At 44.7% G+C, this 16,964-nt stretch overlaps 1 protein-coding gene across 3 annotated transcripts in view; it reads left to right on the forward strand.

Moving 5' to 3' along the window:
* Positions 1–9,941, forward strand: part of NOL10 (nucleolar protein 10) — a 71,858-nt gene extending 61,917 nt beyond the window's left edge. For all 3 annotated transcript variants that reach the window (XM_044418175.1, XM_044418185.1, XM_044418194.1), the window contains 2 exons: positions 3,853–3,955; positions 5,711–9,941. In XM_044418175.1, the coding sequence (XP_044274110.1) occupies positions 3,853–3,955; positions 5,711–5,830 (223 nt within the window). In that variant the 3' untranslated portion in view covers positions 5,831–9,941. The remainder of the gene's footprint in view (positions 1–3,852; positions 3,956–5,710) is intronic.
* Positions 9,942–16,964: the final 7,023 nt, after the last annotated feature.

Raw genomic sequence — 16,964 nt, forward strand, 5'->3', positions numbered from 1 at the left:
TCCTGTCCTCCACCATCCCCCGGAGTCCACCTAAGCTCATGCAGACTGCTTCAGTGACTCCATCCAGCCACCTCATCCTCTGCCTTCCCCTTCTCCTTTTGCCCTTGATTGTTCCCAGCATTAGGCTCTTCTCCAGGGAGTCCTTCTTTCTCATTAGGTGGCCAAAGTATTTGAGTTTCATCTTCAGTATCTGGCCTTCTAAAGAGCAGTCAGGGTGTTATGCATCCCTCCTTTTTGCACTTGTGAGTTATCGAGTTTTTATTTGGAAGTTCTGTTTATACTCCACACATCTTTATAGTCAATTAGCCTTTAGCCTGAAATGTGTGTTTTGCATACTTTCTATGATAAATTTGTGTAAAATTACACAAAAATAAAGGCCCACAAGTTCATGGAATCTGCATGACTCCTGGAATCTGCTGGTCAGATTTTTAGAAAGTCAAATAATTTGAGTGCATGGCAAATCTGCCCTTCAGACCTGGATGGCAAAGCCAATGGAGTGAGATGATGGGAATTGTAATCTAGCATCATCTGGAAAGGCAGATGATTTAAAAGAAAAGGATTACACTAGTTTTATTTTAGAATACCACTTCTAAATATTTCATGTTATATTTATTGGATAAATAGATGCAGATACAGTTACACACACACCAACTTTTTCCTTCAAGGAACCCAAGGTAGCTTATCCATCTCTCCTCCTCCTCCCCTCCAGTTTATCCTCACAACAACCCTGTAAGGTGGGTTAGACTGAGAATCAGTAACTGGTCCAAAGTTGCTAGCTTCATGGCAGACTAGAACCTGAATCTTCCAGCTCCCAGTAACCACTAGACTGCCTGGCTCTCTGTGACCATAGATAAAATGATTGCTGAAAGGCCCATCTAGGTAGGGGAATGTTCATCATCGGCAGGATGACAACACATCCCCTTCCTCGTGGCAGGGTCCGCAGCCTCCTGCCCCAGCTCCCAAATACACTGCAGTGGCAAAAAAATGTGGTGACCTTGCAGTGGAACAAGCTGCATGCTCCACCGAGTGCAAATATCCTTGTCATTAAGACATGCATCCTTTGCAGCCTTTTAGAATCATTACACTTTTAGCTAGCATCATCAGCAGTTTTGATGGTGATAGGAGTAGGAAACCCCAAGTGGGTTGCTGGCATAGGGTCGCATGCTCCCTGCAACTCTCTGAAGGACTTATACATGCAAAACTTTGGTCAAACACTGCCAAAGCTGATTGCCTGGTGTGCGCTAAACCTTAACTTCTGTGCCTTTTCCCATTATAAAAAGGGCAGGAGCATAGGAAGCTGCCAGCAGTCAGACCATTAGTCCTGCTATTCCAGTATTGTCGACACTGACTGGCAGTGGCTCCACAGTGTTTGAGGCAGGAGTTTTTCCAGCCCTCCCTGAAGACTCCAGGAATTGAACTTGGAACTTTCTGCATAAGCAGATTGTTTTAACACTGAGCCACAGCCCATTTCACAAAAAGACTTGCATCACAGTCCATTGCTTCAAGAGAGAGGACAGTCCTATGAATACATAATGCTGGGATAGAGAGAAACCATCCCGCATGCACAAAATACTGCTATATGCATATATGTGGGAGGCTGGCAAACTTTTCCACAAGAAGAAGAGGTCTGAAAAGCTTCTATGCACATAGTATGCCATGTCTGAGACTGTGGTTCATATATAATAATATGAGCAGAATGCAGAACAATTACCTCCATGGAAAAGTTAAAGTTAGGAATTATTGAAAAGTCGATTTGATTTTAATGGAGGAATTCCGCTTGCTGGTGCTCACTTAATAAAATCAAGAATACTTAACTTTGACTGTCACATTCTGACTTTGTAATGAAACAGACTTCTGAAGAGAGAGAGAAGGCAAACAATTTGGCACAAAATCTAGTACAATCTCATCATTTTCTGCTTAAATATTTTCTCTCTTTCTATTTGGCCTATTGTAGCATCTGCAAGACAACCAAATTTATTATGGCAGAAGCTTTTGTTTCTGATAAATGGGACTCTAGTCCACAAAAGCTATTACTTATCTTAGTTGATTTTTATTGTACTCTATAGGACTCCTTTTTTTCCTGAGTGTTAACTGTCTTAGTGTCTCCTGCATCCACTTAATGGCTAGACATTTTTATGGTAGCATTTGTGAAGAGGTTTATGGCTTAAAAAAAAATATAAAACTGGGTGTTCCTTTATCGTGTTCCTGACTCAGTGTTGCTTGAAGCTTAATTTTTAAAGCAGTGATGTCTTCAGCTTTTAACTCCTCAGACTTTGCTCTATTCTAGCCAATGCATATTAGCAATCTTTAAATTGACATCCAGGTGCTTTCCCTTTCCATTTCTGCATTTTGTGCTTTAAAAATAAATATTGCTATTGCCCTGAGGCTTACCTAATCAGTCAAACAAATGAATCAACTGGGCGTTTTTCAGTTGGATTTGCGTGTGTGTGTGTGAGGGGATTTTTCTTAAGTTTGGGGCTCAGTTGCTTTTTGGTATGGTTCTGCTAAAGACCTAAAGTTGCTACCCTTTGGCAGCACCAATAATAATATGAAGTAATATCAAATTTAAAAGAAAATACCAATCATATCACCTTAAAGGTTTATACTCTTTAAATGAAGAGCTGCATGCTAAATGCTGCAGAAAGAAGTGCTTACTCATTTCACTCAAACATTTTTGAAAGTTTGATTTCAACTAAAGAGTTGGAAAATTATGGAGGGTAATAGTTCCACTGAGAGAAGCTACGGTGACGTATGACGCTATGGGGGATCCCTTTCTCCTTTAATAAAGTGTTGTCACATTTCATGTTCTCTTTCACAACATGCTCAGTTTCCCCATCCTCCACTCCACTCCACTCCACTCCACTCCACTCCACTCCACTCCACTCCACTCCACTCCACTGGTTGCTGTTTGTAAGATGGAAAAGCTTGGCGTATAATGTTACCTCAGACAATGCCTTTTAAGAAAGCAAACAGGAGAGATTGCTGAGGCTGCTGTTCTATCAGCAATTATGCATATCCTGTGACAGGTTCCGCCCAGGCAGGACATGAAAAATGAAGGCAGGAGCAGGCACCGTGTGGCCCTCAGGCACCTTTCTTGGCACTTGCCAAGGTACCCACCCCTCCTTTTTTATTGACACATTTTCTTGCTGGCAGCTGAAGTTGCTGTGAAACAGGCATCTGCTGCTGTAGCAACTAAAGCAATTGTTTAGTGTTCAAACTCACTTCTGCCTCGTTCTTCATTTTTGGGTGTGTTACTTGTCCTTTGTCACACTTTGCATGGGAGCCATTTTGTGGTGGTGCCCTGGACACTTTCTTAAATTGTCAAATGTCCTCACAGCCCAGAAGGGTTGCTTAAAGGAGCAGCAAGTATTTGAATTATTACAGATACTGGGATTGGGGTAAAAACTAAGCTTGAAGATTTGAAGTAGCTTCACTTACTATTTTTTTACCTGAGAATTGTTTTCTGTTTTGGCCACACGAAAGCAACCTTAGTGAAAGGTACCTAGCTTGTATTACCCATAAGAGATTAGAAAACCAGCACAATAACAAAATACTTTTTTGTGTTTTCTGATCGCTAGAGCACCTATACCTTGTGTGGAAATAGATACTGACTCTAAAATGTGTATAAGAGAGATACAACAACAGCTGTTAGTGTGTATCAGTGCAATATATGGGAGAAGAACATTTAAATTGAAACTTTCAGAAAAGGCCATGATTATATTCATCAAGGCAGCAGATTGGCTTGTTCTTTGCACATTCACAGATGGTTTGTTGGGTTTGTGTGCACATGCCTACAATATGCTGACCAGAAAACTATAAGAAATTGACCCTTCTCTCTCCTGACATCTGCAGGAAAACACTTGGCGATCGCTTGCAACTTGAAGAAAGAGTTGGCGCACTCAGTGTACATGATACTGCTATTGGAAGTAAACAAGTCAGCTTTAAATTAAAAAAGGTAAGTTGAAACTTTAGGCACGTGAATGTTATGATGATAGCATTCAAAAGTACCAAATTAGTCTCCTGGTGGCCCCATTTTCCTCCACTGCATGTACCGCACTAGGATGGTTTCCAGAGCTGGGCTGCCTGTCTTGGCATTTTTCCCAGATGTGCACCTCTGGGTTGTTGTATGAAGTCTCTCTTTCTGCTTTTAGCCATAGGGAGGAGGAATGTAAAGTGCTGACTCTCTCTGAACCATTATCCTGGTCACCCATCTGGGCTTTCCCTGCATATATATTAGCTTAGGCTCTGCAGAGCTCTTCTGCTTGCAGAAGCAAGTGTGTTTGTGTGTGTGCATGTGCGGTGGCAGAAGGAGGGAGAATCTCTTGTGTCTTTCAGTTCTCCACTTTCCTTCAGCGACCTCTTGCCATGCTACATCAAATACGGTTCCAGCACATTCCCAACCCACAAAGAGTGGCTTTTTGGGGTCATGCAGAGGGCTTTAGAAGGAAGGGAGAGGAGGAGAACCCCTGATTTTTACAAGCAGACTCAGCTCAGCAAGCCTTAGTCTACCTTTCTAGCCTGACTTCATACTATGGATGTTGGAGAAATCCACAACATATTCAGATCAAATAGCATTTTTATAAATTCAGTGTGATGACCGATTTCTTTAGTGTCAATCCACATTAGCCCAAGTGTGCACTATAGCACTAATGAGCACTTGCACAAATGCACTCATGCAAATTAGCACAGATAGAATGAATTTCTAGCTAAACAGTATGATTTGGTGAATGAGTATATGATGGAACACAGGGTCTGCAAAACAAAGTCAGAAGAGATAACAACAAAAGCTGTACAGCCCTACTCACCCATAACAGCTAGCATTTGAAAAATAAAAGCCATTGTAATATCCTTAGTAAGCTGAATTCTGGACCCAATGCCACACTTTACCTTTGACAAAATAATGTGTTGCAGTAATGAACTAATGAGCTGGCTACATCCTGTGAAGGCTTCTGGTGGCTGGCTTAGGGCTTTCTGTGTTATTTTATTTTTGCAAAATGAACAGCAGTTGCAAATGCAAACTGAGGAGAGACGAGCAGTTAGCTGATGTTCAGAGAATCTTGGCAAGCTCAAACATTGCTTGTTTGTCCATCTCAAAATCGTATACATGTTTGCTCAGAAGTATGTCCTGTTGAACGCAATGAGATTGGCTTCTAGTTAAGCAGATATATAATTGTATTCTTAAGTTTACTTTCTAGGAATAGCATTTTGGATAGAAGCACAATTACTAGCATATGTATATGCTTAAGGGAGCACTCTTATCACCCCTAGAAAGTGTTGTGGGGCATAGGAAATTTCATATTCTAAGGTCAGAGGCAGCCTTGCAGGTATGAATCAGAGCTCAAATTCCTCACCCTTCTTTCTCACCAGTGACATGGAAAAAAGTGTCAGTTGCTCTCTGAATTTGGGAAAGTGATGTTGGAGAGGGGCAAATGGGGCATTCTGGGTGGGCAGGGAGGAGAAGAAAGTGGGAATGCCAGGATGGAAGTTATCCTGAGGCCTTCTTGGCTGCCTCCTCTCCTTTTTTGAAATCCTGTAATTAGATGGCCAAAAAAGCTCATCCAGTGAAAATGCAGGGCAGGAGGACAAGTTGGCAAACTTAAACTTTTTAAAATTTGGCGAGAATAAGGTAGAATTCTTTCATCTCTCCAATTACATAAGTACTGATTTAGAAATGCACATCTCATTTGGTTATTTCTTGTAACTTTTACAGTCAGAGCAACAGAGAAAACAGCAAGAGGCAGAGAAGCACCACCATCAAGAAAGGAAAAAACTCAGGCGTTCAGCTGGCCACCTCAAAAGTAAACGGGGAAGAGGACGACCCTTCCATTGACAGTCCTTTTTTTTCACTTGGGGGACTTTGAGATGTGTTCCCTTTTGTAGAAATCATCAGCATAAGCCAAGCCCTCTTCAAGTCCTGTTTGACAGAGAAGAACTGTCTATAGCCATAGATGTGGAAAAAACATGGAGAATCCCATGTTTGGACCAGAGATATTTATGTTTCTAAAGGAGCAGCTGGTTATCATGTAAACTTGTGATTTACATATAAACTGTGCTATGAACTGGATGCCACCTTTAAAAAAAATTAACCATAATGCATTCTTTGAAGAGACACTGGTTTTCAAGTCTTCAAACACTTTCCTGAGTCACATCCTAAAATAAAATTGTGAAAGCATGGTTGTCATGCCCAATAATGCATACTCATGTGTAAGGCATTAGAAAATTAGGGTACTGCCAATGAACATTTGCCCCAGGAATACCACTCAGACCCAGAACTGCTGTCTAAAGGAGCCTGTTAGCATTCCTCATCCACTGCTGTCAATAAGCTTGTTCATACCCTGAAATAAACCTGAGGGGAATGAAAGAATGTGCGTGCACACACAGGTGCCAGTATTCCTATCAAGACCTCTCAACAAGTGAGTGAGTGCCAGTAGTTTGCAGCATTATACTAATGCTAGCTCTGTTTCTGCAGACATCCCACCTAATAAGCTGCTCCTTTCCATTTCCATGACTAGCAAACATGGAGGACTTACCCAAGCAAGCATTAACTGTATCTTTATGTGACTCCCACTCCAGCATAGTCTTTGACTGACTGCAGGTGTGTGGATGCTGTCAGCACACAATTTTTGTGATCAACTGCCTGAGTCGGAGAACGGAGTTCTGCAGCTTCTAATGTTAAACGTACACCCTCTCCAGATAAGCCAGGGTGAGTCGTCTCCTCATCCACTCTTTGGCTTCTTTGGGATTCTCCTACTATGTAATGTTGGTATCTTACCAATAGATGTTAATGTAGTGGAGTATGGGGATATGCAGTTTGATGCCAACAGACCTTTCTGGTCCTGTTTCTGTTAATGTGGAAAACTGTGCCATCCAAAGGAGTTGTTTGTTGTGCTGGGGCTCACATGCCTTGTAGAGTCTTCTCGGCAAGCAGCTTCCATGGAGCCTGAAGTGCCTGATCCTGCCTAATCTGGAAGCTAAGCAGGGTCAGAAGTGCAATGGGTGACTTGACTGTATGTGTCTATGATTATTGCTGCAAACTGCCCTGAGAGCTTTGGTTGTGGGCAGGATGATGATGATGGCAGCCATTCTGTGATGCCCACAGCACAAAGAAGTTGCCTACCCACGCTTAGTATCTTGCATTACTTGCAATTATTTTCCCTAGAGAAGCAAATTGACACCCAATTCAATGTGCAAATAGTTGTACCTCCCATCATTTGCTGTGGTGAGAGTAAAATGTGCTTTATATGAACAAGCCGCTGTTGTGGAGAAGTCAGAAAAGGAAAATTGCCCAAGGAGCCTTCTGGAAACTCTCCCAAACTGCAGTCATAAAAATTGTACCTTGATTTCTCTACAAAAAAGACCTATAAGGAAATGCATAGGTTTTTAATCCTGTCAGGTTGTTCTGACATACCTGGTTTTGATTAAATTAACCGAAGGCCATTTACAGAAAGTGAGTTTTTAAAAACCCTTTGCTTTAAGATTACTATCTTGTCCTTAAAAAAAACCTGGCTCTGCCCTTCCCTTATATGCTTCCTGGAATTAAAGATCTTCCAGAAAGATCTGCAAGTTGTCACTCATATTGTACAGCAGCCTTGGCTAACTTTTGTCCTCCAGGTATGTTGGACTACAGCTGCCAGCATCTGCCGACTTGGGGCTGATGTACAGTCTGCTCTACCCTCTTGGAAATTGGCTGCTCCCTTCTCGGGGTGCGCTTTTCTTGATTTCAGTACCTGAAGTTTGAAGAAGAGCGGCTAGTAAAAGTTGGGAAAACCTTTGAAATGGTATTATTTCCATCCAGTTTCTGAAAAGTGGGGCACTAGGGCCACACTTTATGATATGTCAATTACTTGAATATTCTCACTTGCTGAGATAGGAGGGCACTGTAGGATTAGTAATTGGTGCCTCCAGTCATGACCATTTTACTCACATGGGGCTCTGAAATTCTGAACCTGCTCATTCAATGACCTTGGCTACCTCATGTAAACATGGCCCTGCTCTTCTTAAGTCAACACCTAAGTTGGAGGGAAGAGGATATTTTAATGAGAAACTCCAAATTCTATCAGAACTCACATTCTGCAGCTAAAAATGAATTGGGCACTTGATGCTAGCTGCGTTCTAGCTGTGGCTTCTGATGCCTGCAGAATTTAGACACCCAAAGGGTTACCACATAGAAACTGGAGTAGACTTGTTTCCAGCAGCTGCATGCAGGCTTGTCCAAGCTGTTTTTCTGCCTGAGGTGAAGGCCAGGATGGCTCCACACCACAGGCACATTCCACGTGCAGAAGCTGACTGGACAGGCCACTGAATCTTTTCTCCCCAGTCATATCAAGGGTACAGCTTCCTTTCTTCACCTGAGGAGAGCAGCTGTAGATGCTGCAAATTGGTTCTTCAACACTTCCCCAACTGCCACCTGAAGCTGCTGCCCCTCATTGCTCAAGAGTAGGTCCATCCCTGGCTCCAGAGGGAGGGCCAGTGGCTGGAAAGGGCAAGGAGACTTTCAGAGAAGTTTCCTAACAGTAAGTGCTGTTGAGAGTGCAGTAAGTGCTGTTCAATCATTAAAACTTATCACTAAAGTACATCTTGTCTACCAGGTGTCATTACAGCATTTTGAATGCCAATCAACCCATTAGAAGAAAGCAATCATAAACACACAACAGCCCCTTCTCTTTCATGATATGTTTCTGCACCAGTCTTTGGTGAACAAGTTCCCTGACCACCCCCACCCTTCAGGTATGAAGCTGCCTATGACATCTTGAGCCAAGACATGTTCAGTATGTAAAGCACTGAGGATTATGAAAGAGCTCCCTTATATGTTGCACAGATGTGGAGTACTACTGATGAAGCAGTGTATAACTTCCTTCCATTCCAGTTATTTGTGCTGTGGAGCTGCCACATTTATGAGAATTATTTACTGGTATTTATTAGAGCCACTCAATTCTAGAGTGCTCCTGGAAGACAACTCTTGCCCCCAGAGTGAGCTTGTGGATGCAAAGCTTGAACACAAAACATGTCACTTTGCAAGTAGTTCATTAGGCAAATCATTGCAGTTAAACATTTGGTAAAAATTTTAAATTAGCCTATTGGCTACTTGATCTATCTTGTTTTTAGTAGCAATCCCCCAAAGCCTTGGCTAGTTGGTTGTTGCTTTTCTGCAAGAGTGTCTTCATATAACCTGCCTGTACTGCTCAGGTGTTTAGAACTACAAATAGTACTTTATACACACACAGCCTGCCTATATTCCTTCCCCAAGTACTTCCCCTTAATATTGGCTAGATTGCTAAGAGATGGAGCAGGTGTTTTGCATGTTGTATTACTAGAGAATAGTAACAAAACAGTGGGGGGATTGTCAGGGCAAAATGAGTTAAAGCTTCACCATAATATGGCTGCTGAAACCCTGACATTGTAAGGATGATGATGTTGTTGTTGTGTCACAAAGTCATGCCCGATCCATCACAACCCCATGGTCAGCATTCCTCCAGGCTTGTAAGGATGGCTTTAGACTTAAGGTGGGATTCCTGGTCTGATCAGGAGACCGTGTTGCAACTCTCAGTGTCCCCCCTCCCCCCAAGTACACTTCAGATATGCCAGTGTTTGCCTGTCTCACCTTAGATATGCTAAGGCAGGGGTGACAAGACCGAGGCTCAGGGGCTGCATGTGACCCTTTGAGTTTATTTTGTGGCTCACCACTTGCAGCTGGGGTTGCCAAAGGGGGCCTGCTTGTTGCGCATCGCCCATAGGTGCCTGCTTGATGCCCATTGCTGTTGCCCATGGGCACCCGCTTACAGCTCTGACATTTACTGATTGTGGCTTTTCCACTGAGAAAGTATCGCCACCCCTGTGCCCATTCTCAAGTGTGTTCCTTTTGTGGTGTTATTTATAATCCATCCAACTCTGTTGTTATGTACGTAACTGACAGGTTATAAAAGAATCTTGTACATACTCGATATTTGTAGTCTTTTGTTGGTGGTACCTACATGCTGCATGCATTTCCAGTATGTCCGAGCAAATGTTCTTTTGATTGTACATTGCCACCCCCCAAAAGTCTATTGAACAATCCATTGGGTATTAACAGTATGTAAAATTGCTGACATTTCTAAAGGGGCTGACACTTCCTGTACGTTCAAACACATTTGCTTTAGACAAGGGGTAGGCAGTATATGTCACATGTTCTTCGTCGTGGCCTCTGTGCATCACGAAAGGCACAGAACAGACAAATGTGGCCACTGCTTGGCCTTTACAAAGCAGGCCCAGGAAAACCGCCTGCAGAAGTTACTGTGGGACCAGGCCCTTATGCAATCAGACCAGTTGGTTACAAAACCTGGTTCTGCCTCGGCTGCGCCTGTACAGCGTTCGGCCTCTGCCTTGGCCACACCCTTACAGTGCCCTGCTTCTGCCTCAGTCACGCCTCCACCGTGTCCAACTGCAGGCCACATCGCGACGTTATGAGGCCATGTACCGGGTTCAGGAGCAGGATATCCCATTCCTCCTGCACCCTCTGAAGCCAAACTTGGTAGTGGTCGAGTTGTTGCAGGGCAGAGAATCAAGGGACCATACAGCTCCGCGTGATAAAGAGGGCAGATAGATCGACTTGCTGGCACGCCGAGTCTGTGCGATCTCTGGACTCGGCTTGCATATCTCGAATTACGAGGCGACACTTGCAAGATACCAGTACTTTATCATGCAAAAGCTCAAGAACATCGCCTCTTCTCTGTCCGACCATCAGAGAGACCTGGCTAAGGTCTTCGTTAAGGAAGCTATGCAGGTTGCCATCCAGCAGCTTTCAACAGCAAGGCATCACGTCAACACCCAATTCCAGGGCTCTGGTCAGTGCCATCTCCCTCTGGCGACACGCTTGGCTAAGAAGCCGCAATTTCCAGGAGGAGATGAAGCGATGTATTGAGGAGATGCCATTTGATGGATCGGGACTCTTTCACGCCAGGATGGACCATAAGCTGAAATCCATACACGAGTCACGGATGACAGCCCGATGTATGGAGATTCAGCCTCAACAGAGATGTAAGTGGTCCTGGTCTCGGCCATCATACCGCCAACAGTTTCAACCCAGGCAGCAATACCAGCAACGCCAGTAGCACCGAAAACAGCCACAGCAGCGCTTCTAGCTGGGCTGTTGCCACTTCGACGCCGACGAGCCTGGCGAATCTTTCCTCCTCTCCAATTCCCACCTTTCCCCCTCTCATTTGGGGATCGACTGCAAAGTCGACTCCCCATTTGGGAGTCCATCACATCTGATCGGTGGGTTTTATCCATCATCCAGCTCAGATACAGAATAGAATTCAACATCATTCCTCCATCGAGCCCAATTCGATTTACACCATGCTCGCCAGTGTTACTAGACGAAGTTTGCCAACTGGTTTGTAAAGGAGCGATTCGTCACCTCTCCCATTCTGAGGGACTTCACGGATTCTATTTGAGATATTTTACAGTCCCTAAACAGGATGGTGGTCTCCGTCCTATCCTGGACTTGCGAGGTATTAATAGGTTTATCAGGCCTAAAAAATTTTGGATGACCATCCTTCAAAAAATCCTTCCGCTGCTGAGGAGAGAGGATTGGTTTGCCTCCCTGGACTTGAGGGATGCCTATTTTCACATTTCAATTCATCCTTGTCATAGGCATCTCCTACGCTTCACTGTTGGCTCCGATATATTTAATGTACTCCCATTTGGACTAGCCACCATTTCATGAGTCTTCACAAAATTTATGGCCAAAAAATGTATGGCCAAAATGTATGCATGCATCTTTGGCTCCAGGGTGTCCAGGTATATCCTTACCTAGACAACTGGCTAATAGTTTCCCAGACCAGGGATAATCTTCTGTAAGCCATCCATACAACTTGTGCTCTGCTGGATGATTTGGGACTTTGTATCAATCACGAAAAATTGTCCCTTGTTCCCGCGCAGGTGATCAACTTCATTGGAGCCCGTGTCGATTCTACCCTAGCGAGGGCATTTCTTCCTCCAGATCGTCAAGACAGCCTCTGCTCATGGATTCATCGGATTCGACGAGACAGGACTGTACCGGCCCTTTCCATTCAAAAACTTCTGGGCCATATGGCTGCTTCGGTTGCCATTGTTCCACATACCAGGCTTTGACTTCAACCTCTTCAACTACACTTCAGCAAAATGTTTCATCCACAGCGGGATTCTCCCACCAAACTAATCCAGCTCCCACTGCCGGTCCTACATTCCTTGACATGGTGGACAACTCCAGTCAATCTGAATGTGGGTGTCCCATTTCGACCTCCCCAACCAACCGTGACTCTTTATACCAATGCATCGTTGATTGGTTGAGGTGCAGTATGTGCAGGTCTTCGCACTCAAGGCACTTGGTACCGACAAGAATCAGCCAGATACATCAACTTCCTCGAACTGCTAGTGATCTTCAAGGCTCTTCAATCCTTTGAGGATATTCTTCAGCGACAAGTAGTTCAGATCACATCCGACAACATAGCCACTGTGTTCTATGTGAGCAAACAGGGAGGAACGAAATCAACCGTCCTGGCTCGGCTGTTGATACGGATTTGGGACTGGTGTATCCCAAGGGATATAACTCTTCTGGCAGTTCACCTAGTTGGTACCGACAACGAAGAAGCCGACCTGTTGAGCGAACAAATGTCGACAACCCACAAATGGGAGTTGGATTGACAGGTCTGTAATCAGCTTTTCCATCGCTGCGGACACCCAGACATGGACTTGTTCACTACCCATGCAAACACGGTATGCGAGATGTTTTGCTCGAGGGTGGACATTGGACCGGGATCAGCAGGGGATGCCCTTATGATCCCATGGGACAATGTCAATTTTTATGCTTTTCCTCCGATCCCACTCTTAACGAAAGTAGTATCAAAGATTGCTCACGACAAGGCCACGGGAATCTTGATAACTCTGTGGTGGCCCCATCAGCCGTGGTTTTCCACTCTTCTACAGATGTCAGACAACACCTTTCTTCGTCTTCCATCGGTTCCGCATCTAATAACGCAACAAGACGGGACCGTTCGTCATCCGGATCTAGCTTCTCTGAACCTCACAGCTTGGCGAACCCACTGAACATCGATACCGACTCGATACCGACAACATCTCGACTATCTGAAACTCACACTTACGGAACTGAGACGCTGCTTACTTCCTCAGATCCGATAGACTTTGCCTCGGGATCGGGAATTCTCGATTCAGATATTCAGAGAATTCTCGAATCTGCTCTACAACTATCAACGCAAAAATCTTATGCAGCAAAGTGGCGCCGATTCTCATCTTTCGCTGAACCTCATTCGTTTACTCCAGAATTGGCCTCGATAGAGGATATACTGAAGTTTCTCCTATAGCTTCATCATTCGGGACTCAAGCCATCATCTATAAAAGTTTACACGGCTGCGATTTCTTATTACCGTGGTGCGGTGCAGGGTTCATTGGTTTTCTCACAACCACTGATTAGAAGATTCATCAAAGGCCTTCAGAATCTTCATCCTTCAATTTGACCTGTTATGCCTACTTGGAGTCTTTCAATAGTACTTCAAGTGCTTACCAGAGCCCCATTTGAACCTCTGGCAACTATAGACTTACGTCTTGTATCCTGGAAGATGGCTTTTCTCGTAGCTGTCACATCGGCTCGAAGAGCTAGTGAACTTTGTGCTCTCCAGGTGGATCCGCCTTACTTGAATTTCCATAAAGAGAAGGTGGTTCTTCGAATGGATTCGACATTTCTACCTAAAGTAGCCACTCCATTCCATATGAATCAGGAAATAGTCTTACCTGCTTTCTTCCCATCACCATTGAACCCGATTGAAAGAACTTTACATACCCTTGATGTGCGCTGTTGCTTGGCTTTCTACAGATCACTTACAGAGTCTTTTCGGTGTTTGAACCGACTCTTTGTGAAATATTCTGAACAGGACAAAGGCTCTCCTATCACATCGCAAAGACTTTCTAAATGGATCGTTCAAACTATTGTATTGGCGTATCAACTTGCCAAGATAGACTTACCTGTCATCCCGAGGGGTCACTCCACAAGAGCAGTAGCAGCTTCTTCTGCCTTTGCTGTGGGAATTCCGATTCAAGACATCTGTAAAGCTGCAACTTGGGCTGTTCCTTGCCAGGCATTATCACCTTGATGTGTGTGCCAGGCAGGATTGCTCCTTCGGTAGAGCAGTCCTCTCCGCTGTCCTTCAGTAACGACACCGCCCTCCTCTGAGTCTGGTAAGTTTGCTAGTCACCCATATGTGTGATGCACAGAGGCCACGATGACGAAAAGCAGGTTGCTTACCTGTAATTGATGTTCTTCGAGTGGCCATCTGTGCATTCACACAACCCACCCACTGGCCCCACTTGGTGTCAGTGAGTGGACTCTTCTATTGGTACCATGCCTTAATAGTCATGGTATAGAATGAACTTATTGTAATATTTCTCTCTCCCGAAAGGGGGCGAATGATCGGTCTTTCAAAGACTGGGGAAAATGGCAGACACTCCGCTCTATATATAGTACTGAGGGGGAGGGGAGCGGAGTTTTCCCACCAAAGACCGTTAGCTTTCTAATCTTTCCAGCCTTAGGCACTGCGCAGGCGCAGCACCCATATGTGTGAATGCACAGATGGCCGCTCGAAGAACATCAGTTACAGGTAAGCAACCTGCTTTTGCCCAACTAAATTTGGGCTTTGGCAGAGAAAATTTGTGATTTTAGCACTTGGGCCCATCACAGACTCTCAGCCTAACCTACAACACAGGGTTGTTGTGAGGATAAAATGGGGAAGAAGAGATCCTTGTTAGCTGCCTTGGGTTCCTTGTAAGAGGAGGAAAGGTGGGGTATAAATTTAATGTAATAATAATAGTTCTCAAGTGGAATTTGACCCTTTCAATAGCACAAATTTGCCACTGAATGTGTGTGGTCTGCATAGCTGGAGGCAGGGGAGAAGTTCTCCTGGAAGTTACCCATCCTTGCTTTAGATGTTTGCTGAAGTCTCAAGGCTTCAGGATTCCCCTCCAGGCACCAACCTGCTTTGTGGGCAGCAGCATGAGAGAGGAAGGAAGATGCCCAAACTAGGGTATGACTTGCGTCCAGACTTCTGAAACAGATTTTGGTCTTAGCCCACGGGGCCCTGCATGAGCAGCAAAATGTGTTGGGCAGGCACAACTGAGCCCCATCAGACATCTCTTCTTCACCTGGGTGAGAGCCGCTGTACAAGTGTAGTACTGGGATTTCCAGTCCAAGCATCTGCGTCATTGGCCAGGGTGGGCAAGAGCTGCTGGACTCCTGACCATGTGCCATTGACTTTGCCTGGTAGAGCTAATGGGAGTTGCAGTCCAACCGTATTTGGAGGACCACAAGTGGCCCAGCCCTGCTCAGCAAAACATCCCACCTCCACAGCAGAACCCCTATTGCAACAGCATTGGGTTTATTCTAAAAGAAGCGGCATCACTGGGTACATTTATTTACAGATGGATGGATTTTGGTCCATTATACACTGGAACGAGAAAAAGCAGGAGAACACTCACTTGCCCGTTTTGCTTTTGCTCCTTTAAGGATGTTTGTAGCTTTCTTAGCCATAGGCTTCCTTCTTAACAAATTCTTAGCCACTCATGTCCAAGCCTCCTTAGAATTTTAAAATTCAGCATTTTATGGGTTGGTGGATAGCAGTGGAAGAATGCTTCAACCTTGGAGGACATCCTGTTGCTTTCCCTGAAGGTGGCCATTGTCAAACAAAGGGACTGAAAAATCCATGTGAAATCATGGCATTACAATTTGTCAAGAAGGCGGTTCACTTCAAGTTTGGTGGGGGGGGGGCTTGCTTTTTGTTTTGCTTCATTCGCAACCAGACCTGCTTAAAAAGATCAATGTCTACGAATTAAACGAGGGAGGGAGAGGAGAAAGGCATTTGTTAAAGTCACAGTACTTTCAAATCCCACGGGGCTAAAAGTCATTCAGGAATGGCTGCCACTTGGTGCTGATTGAGGGGGCAACCAAGAGCAGCTGTCCCCCAGCAGCAACCCATGGAGTAGCCCTGTGGCTCTCCCTCAGCTCTGCAGTCTGATGCAAATGTTGATTATGTATGGATTTATTTCATTTCTATACCATCCAACAGCCAAAGCTCTCTGAGCCATTTCCAAAGCACATTAAAAAATACACTGTATCTTTGATCATGGCTTCATGGCAAATATTAGGTTTCTCCCACTATCTGTGGCACATAAAGCATTTTTACTAGGATGAGTTGTGCAGAGGGAGAGAAGGGAACATTGGGGTGGTGGAGGGGGGAAGAACCTGCTTTTCCCTGTGTTGCAGCAAGGTATGCTGCAGATATATTGGGGTGAGGATCTCCAGCCTTTAAAATCATACCACATGGTTCTCAACAAATATGGATTATTATGGGAATAAAGGATCCCCAAGATGCATCTATTCTAACCTTCTGTCTGAGGGTTGGAATTCTACTCCTGTCACCACAGACCCACCAATGTACCATCTGTGGCCTTCCTGCGGCATCGCCCGGAGAGCAAAAACTCCAGCACTGCACATCTGTGAGCCACACCCATGCAGAGAGAAGTTAACCTTACTAGCCTGTCTGACCCCGGAGCTAAGGAAATTCTTTCCCAAATGCAATTATGTCACGAAACAAAGAGCTATCCGCTCGATTACCTCTGAGAGCACTTTGCACAGCTCTCTAGCTCTGCCAGCTAAGAAGAGTTGTGCCAGGACGCCTTCCATGCAGAGAAGGGAGGGTTGGCCCTGCAAGGCCGCGTTGCAGAAGGCAGGCAGGGGGAGCAATTGGGGTTTTTATGTGCAGACTTTCACAGGGCAGCCTGAACTCTGGTGAGGGACGGGGATGTCTAGGGTTGAAGGCCCTCTCTCTGGAGAATCTGCTCCATGACAAAAGCTTCAAAGAGAATTTCAAACGGGTTCTTTGGCAGGAGAGGTCTACAAAATATCACTCCTCCGGGCTTCCTGTCTTGTTTCCACTTGTCTT

The sequence above is a fragment of the Varanus komodoensis genome, unplaced genomic scaffold (assembly GCF_004798865.1).
Source record: "Varanus komodoensis strain SLA01 unplaced genomic scaffold, ASM479886v1 scaffold10, whole genome shotgun sequence".
In the NCBI taxonomy this organism is placed as follows: domain Eukaryota; kingdom Metazoa; phylum Chordata; class Lepidosauria; order Squamata; family Varanidae; genus Varanus; species Varanus komodoensis.